General features: G+C 34.8%; 1 protein-coding gene across 2 annotated transcripts; it reads right to left on the bottom strand.

Annotated features, from left to right (window-relative positions):
- Positions 1–515: 515 nt before the first annotated feature.
- LOC113320989 (probable WRKY transcription factor 41) lies at positions 516–2,056 on the bottom strand. 2 transcript variants are annotated; one of them, XM_026568875.1, is made up of 3 exons: positions 1,688–2,056; positions 1,451–1,579; positions 516–1,352 (listed from the first exon to the last, which is right to left on the bottom strand). In XM_026568875.1, the coding sequence occupies exons 1-3, from the start codon at positions 1,948–1,950 to the stop codon at positions 671–673; spliced, it is 1,074 nt and encodes a 357-aa protein (XP_026424660.1). In that variant the 5' UTR covers positions 1,951–2,056; the 3' UTR covers positions 516–670. The 2 variants fall into 2 exon arrangements, with proteins under 2 accessions (XP_026424660.1, XP_026424661.1); XM_026568876.1 differs by having other exon boundaries at positions 516–1,579.
- Positions 2,057–6,698: the final 4,642 nt, after the last annotated feature.

Below are 6,698 nucleotides of genomic sequence, written 5' to 3'. Positions count from 1 at the left end.
GTCTGGATTTTAGTCTTTGATCAAAATTTGATCGATGGTCCGTCCCACTACACCTATCAACTGGACACTATATTTGGGTTTAGTCGTCCATTGTGGACGCTCTTATAGAAAAATACTTCCTACCTCAGGAAAATGCACCAACTTTTCCCGCTTGATTCACTTTCAAGATTTTTACATGAGCCTACATAAATCAAATTTTTTTTTTTTTTTTTTTGCTAACTGTTAAGGCATCAGAAAGTGGGGAACTTTTTAAATACAAGTCTTTGATTCGTCATTTGGAACTTTGTATTGTATGTTGATGTTTCTTTGTAATAGGCTAATCTTTTATCTTCAAATAAGGAAAAATGGGACTCACATATCATTTTCAACTGCATTTTCAGTGATGGAAACTCAGCCGGCTCATATTATTTAATAAAGGAAAAAATTACTAACCAAAAACACGTTTTATAAATGTTACTACTATGATACAAAATTAAAAAATTTAACTTAACTAGTTTTACCATGTTGAACCTAAACATAACTGTTGCTCAAACTCTATACAAAAAGACACCATGTCTCAAAAATGCCGTCAAGTACTACAATAGACGATCGACACACCGATTTTTTTGAATCGATAGCGTTTACAGCTGATAAACTAGTGTGCAGTACATTCCCGATTAACTTAAATTTATTAGAATTGTGGAGGACTATAATCTATTGGGAAATCCCATTCCCAGCTAGAGTCCATGAGATTCGAGCAACTATTATTCGCGGACGAAGTTGCACTAACAGTTGGTGAAATAATCATTTGATCTTTAGCATCATGAGAATCAGCAGTAGTTTGTAGTAAATCTTCACCAATATTGTAAACTTCAATATTGTTCATTTTGTAGTTGGATTCTGAAGCAGCGGGAGAATTTATAAATGTCGGACTTGGACTTGGAGTAGGACTAGGTCTAGGAGAATGAATTTCAGGTTTAACTGAAGGAGGGAAGAAATGATTATCTTTAGTCTCTGAGGAATTACCAACATTGGGTTGCAGAGAAGTAGTAGAATAGATAGAAAAAGAAGGAAAACACTCAAATTGCTTATCTTTGTCTTTTGCAACCTGAACACTTGATGTTTGGAAATTTATGTACGTCTCTTCAAATGATATATCCTCCCTTTGCTCTTGATGATAATTTGGGCGATGACGCTGATCATGCTCTTGTTTAATTGGTGAATATTGCTCTGAAAGTAGTTCTGATGTTCCAATGCAACTGTGTTTTCCAATATAAGTAACATTGAAGATGGATGAGTCTAGTTTGGATCGTTGAACCTGTTTCATTGCTAAGCAACCTTGACCATTTCGATGACTACATTTATAATAACCTCTGCATAATCAATAACGACATCCACTTGTTAGAGATCATCCAAAAGCAAATTTCGCAATTATACTAATTGGTGACTCTTGAATTTCATTGCTCCTCACCTAGGGTGCTTAGCTCCAAGAATGTCTTTCTGCCCATATTTCCTCCAGTCGTATCCATCGTCTAGGGGTCCTTCGAGTCCCGTTTGTGCGGAAGCACGCACTTGTTCCGTCCATCTCACAATCCCTTTCCTGTATATAATCTGATATGAGTGAGAAATATGCATATATAAGTTGTATGAATAATGTGCAGACATAATTTTCTATAAATATCATAAAGTTTGTTAGTATTACTCGTACCTCTTTCGTGAACCGCCGTGGAAGAGATCAGAATTGGGGCTTCCACTTATATAACCCAAGGGAGATTCCGGCCAAGATTGGTTCTCCATCTTTACTCGTTCTAGCATCGAGAGAAAAGTCTCAACGGAACATAAGATTCTCGTTATCAAGTCCTGACCAGAGAAAGAAGAGGGGTTGAGCTGAGCTTGAAGTTCCTTTACTAGCTCTCTTGCTTGAATTATCTCTTTAATAATCAAACGCTTTTGATCCATGTTCTCATCCATTTTTAAGCTTAATACTATAAATTATAAATTCCTAATACTGGATGTTAAGGGAGATCGAAATTTGGGTGTGGATGATTGATAGATTTGAATTTTGGGGATGCTCAAGTTTGAGTGGTTATGCTTTGTCGTTGATTAACTGGTGAGGAGAGAAGTATTTAAAGGCAATGGGTATTAAATTGATTATCATTTTCTTGAATGAATTATTAGGGTTAATTAATTAATATATGAATTGAGACAAAAATAGTGTGCATAAATGGGATCTAGCAACGTTATTTCTTGATTAGTATTAAAAAAAGGATTAAGCAAGCGGGCATATATATATGAATCAAGTAGAATAGGTAAAGCAGAGGTTGGCATAGTGGATCAAAAACACAAAAAACTTTTGTGAGTGTATCTGATGTCTTTTTATCAACAATATAACCAGTTCATTTGAAGCCCGAAACTCTCGGTCGAATAATCAGAACGAAAGATAATTCGGAAATTGGGTCAATTGTCCAAATATTTTTAAAACATAGTTCTAATAGACGAGTAAAAATTAGTATGGATGAAATGGACACCAAAAATATAGGTAGGATGAATCTGGGCTTAAATTAAAAATATCAAGGATGAAACTTAATGCATCTTGATGTAAATTAAAAATAAGAAAAATTATTTGAAAATGGGTATGATGAAACTGTTTATATCTTGGCTATTTTTACATTTTCGTCTTTTTCACCCATGAATTATCATTATTAGGTTAATTGACCAATTTTGTGAAGATATTACGGAGTTAATTATCTCACTTTCTAAAACGGGAAATGGGTCATTTGTCCAAATATTTTTAAATCACGGTTCAAATGGACGAGTAAAAAATAGTTTGGGTAAAATGGCCAAAAAAAATAGGAAGGATGATACTTGATACATCCTGTGTAAATTAAAAATAAAAAAAATATTTGAAAATGGGCACGATGAAACTGGTTACATCCTGCATATTTTTACATTTTTGTTCATTTAAACAGTATCAAAATCTAACTGTCCATTTCACCCAGGAATTGTTGATTTTGGTCTTTCTAACCAATTTTGTGGTTCTAAAATAACTATCGATGCATCATCTTTTTACAAGGGCCGGGTATAGTTCATGGTTCAGTTGTAGAGCATTTGACAGCGGATCAAAAAGTCACTGAACCCAGTCGGAACTTTCTTAGTTTTTAGAAATATAAAATGCTAATAACGCATCATTTATTCACTACCTTTGGATTAGTAGAAAAGAAATGAAAAACCGTGCATGGCTACACATTTTTCCCTATAGACGTCACTTTAACAATGTAAAAGGAAGAAGAAAAAATCGTATCAAGGAACCAAGAATGTGCCAACCTTGTTCCTTGTCAAATCTTTAAGAAGAAAACAAAATCTATCACTAGATTTTATCCACTCTACGTCTTCATCACTCTCATTCACATAAAGTCTCTTGTTAAGGTGATGATGTAACGAGGAATACATCATTTTACTCGTTACAACTTTCTTTACACGTTTTGCTTACGATTACATAAATTGATTGGAGAAAGTGGAACCCCGCACCAAACGATTAAAAGTGGATTATCCCCTCCCCGCAAGTGAGTTGGCTTGAAACCCCTGGTCTTGATTAGACAACTAGTAGTTTTTTTCCCTTAAACATCCCACTTTGAGATGTAAAACGAAGAAGAAAATATATTATATCAACTACTCTGTCCGTACCTATTGTAAAGGCGAAATTTTGAAGTTTCTTTGTACCACCAGATAGGCGGAATCATATTTTCAAGATGAATTTTCTCACAAATTCTCTTATTTACTGTACATGAAAAACTGTGTTATTAATAAGACAAAGGATAAAATAAAAAAAATGAAAAATAATGAATTCAAAGTAGTTTTCTTAATTTAAAATATTTAATCCTTCCGTCTATATATGTGGTAGGGAGGGAGTATATTAGAACGTTCCTTGTCACAACTTTCGTGCAGTAAAGAACAAACAAAATCTTCGTTCACTAGATTCTTTCCTTTCTTACTTACCCGTATTGGCATATTGCCTAGGGAAAGAAAAGAAGTCTATTAGTTGGTACAACATAGTGATGTCAGTCACGAAGAAGAGTACGATCGCTTACTCGTTTGTTTACTGTTTTGTTGACGCACTGCACCATTTTCTTTACTCGTTTGCTTACCTTGGCGGAATTTTATTGGGGGAGGTAAGCAACCCCACACGATTAACTGGATTATCTTGAGCAAACCTCGTGCTTATTTCTCTTTGAGAAAATAATTAGTTTTATTTTTATCAATAAATCATTTTTAAATTAAATGGTTACCTCTTTTTTGGATTTTTCATTTCTAGGATAAAGAATTATAGTATCACGCGTAAAATAGTCCTAAAGAGATTATCAACCAACAGTTGAATTGCTGAAGACCAGACTTACTAAAATTAGTCAAGCATTTCATAGTAGTTGTATTATGAAATCAACCTGAAGTCTGAATTACTTTTTTTCTTTTTGATGGAAGTTTGAATTGTTATTCGAGTCAAGAGGATTTTCTAGTTCGCCTGTGTAATGCCAGTTTTTTCTTGAATATATGATTTTTTCTTTTTACTTTCTTTTTTAAGTTATGGATTTTATTTATGAGCAATCAAGTAAACTCCAAAGGGAAATGTGATAGCACAAGGGAATAAAAAAGAGATAGAGAACACGGAGCTCACAGGACAATGGATCCCAAGATTTTACTCAATAGGGGTTACTCCATAGCTGTGACCGGATAAACCCGACCAACCCATGAGACATATCGATATTGCAGCCGATCAGAAATTTCCACTGGCCTTGAGTGGTTCAAAAAAAAATCACCATTAATTACTTCCTTACAAATCTTAAATATTGTTGTCAACCTATATGGCCCCCTATGGAGGTGGCGGCCGCTCAAGAAACCCCACTGGCCAGGACCAGTGTCCTTTAGGTTTAAATAATTCACAAGTAACTATAGGTACAAGATTGATAATCTTAAATATTGTTGCTCAAACTCCACACCCCAATTTGCTATCTCAAAATATATCGAGCATAGACATAGTACGATAATACTGATAGTGCAAAAGCACACAGTAAAACCAGGAGGATCGGATCGGAATCATGAGAAGCGTGGACGACCGGCTATTCTGGGGTCGTTGGATAATCATTCCCATCGGAAGTTGCATGAGCTGATAATGGTGAAGTGATCATTTTTCAATACTTTTCGGATCATGAGAATCAGAAGTAGTTTGGACTTTGGATCATGTTCTGCTCACCACTCCTACCTTCAAAATTTTAGTTTGATTCCATATTTGTTGGAGTATGATATATGTAGGAGAAGATGTACTAGTTTCCATGAGACAGTTTCTGGCTCTCAACGTCAAGAAGGAGAAAGAGGGAAAGAATTGAACTCTTCTTGGTTGATGAATACTAAATGTTTTGAAAGCTTATAAATGTCTCTAGTGTCTTCACTTGTTCTTGGTAATTATGTTGATCATGTTCTTGCTCATTTGCCGAATGTTGTCCGGGCTCTAACTCTGATTCTTCAGCACATGCGCTGCCTTTCTATATATGTGATATCGAAGATGGGTGAGTCCAATTCGGATCATTGAACATACCCAAACAGCCTTGACATTTTTGATAAGCATACTTTTAATAACCTCTGCAAGATTATCAGTATCTTTAGTCAGAGAAACAAAAAAATTACTATGGGTTTATTCAAAGTCGACCATAAAGTTTTATTTTTGCCGTTCGATCTAGCTTTAACTGAAATGCATCATTAGGTTCACAAACATGGAGTACTATTTCATATCATACCTAGGACCTGAGATCGAAATTTGTCTAGTTGACGGTGCCAATTTACCGATCATAAGAAGAAATTAAAAGGTACTAGTTAATGATTTTTTTCGTTTTGCTGCTCACCTTAGGGTACTTAATTAACACAAATAATATCTTTCCGTCCGTATTTCCTCCAAGAGCAAGCATCATCTGGGGATCCTTGGATCTCTGTTTTCTAGCAAACGTGTAACTTTTGCGTCCATCTTGGTAACTTTTAATTACTACATCTAGAATCAACATGAATATGAATCAGATATATATGTAGCTGAAATCCTTAAATATTTGCACAAAGAATTAAATCACAATGAGTTTAAATGCCAAAGCGTTTTAGCAAATACCTCTTTGTTGTACCATCCGATCCACAGACCGGATTCACAGTCACTTCTAGCTAGGTACTGCGGTCATGACCCGGCGACTCCATGGTAGAGTGCTCCTTATCCTTGTCGATCCGATCTATCATCGAAAGTGATGTTTCAAAGGAAGACAAGATCTTTGATATTAATAATTTACGAGGAGTAGATGAAGTAGGGTCGAGAGTAGTTTGGAGTTCCTTTACTAACTCTCTTGCTTGGATTATCTCATTCATAATCAAAGGCTTGTGTTCTAAACCTAATTTCATCTCATCACTTTCCTCACTCATTTTGTTGTAACTTAAGAACAATAACTATAGATCTAAAGAAATAAACAGAAGAATGGGTTTCGATCCAAATGATGTATTTGGAGATGGGATCTGAAAGATCAAACCTCTGGTTAGTGATAGAGATCGTAGCAAAACTTATAAAGATTAAGTTAAATATATCAAATGCAGAAATGGTTTTTCTTTTTTTGTGTTTGACTTTATAATCTAGGTGAAAAAAAAAGAGATGTAGTTGTAACGAATGAAGACTGAGAAAATGTATATTTCAAAAAAAA

The sequence above is a fragment of the Papaver somniferum genome, chromosome 11, assembly GCF_003573695.1.
Source record: "Papaver somniferum cultivar HN1 chromosome 11, ASM357369v1, whole genome shotgun sequence".
Lineage (NCBI taxonomy): Eukaryota > Viridiplantae > Streptophyta > Magnoliopsida > Ranunculales > Papaveraceae > Papaver > Papaver somniferum.
This window is presented reverse-complemented; position numbering and strand designations above follow the sequence as displayed.

Coding starts and splice junctions, on each gene's coding strand:
- LOC113320989 (XM_026568875.1), bottom strand. CDS start 1,950: ATGGATGAGAACATGGATCAAAAGCGTTTGATTATTAAAGAGATAATT. Junction 1,580..1,687: donor CACGGCGGTTCACGAAAGAG/GTACGAGTAATA, acceptor GATTATATACAG/GAAAGGGATTGTGAGATGGA. Junction 1,353..1,450: donor CTTGGAGCTAAGCACCCTAG/GTGAGGAGCAAT, acceptor TTGATTATGCAG/AGGTTATTATAAATGTAGTC.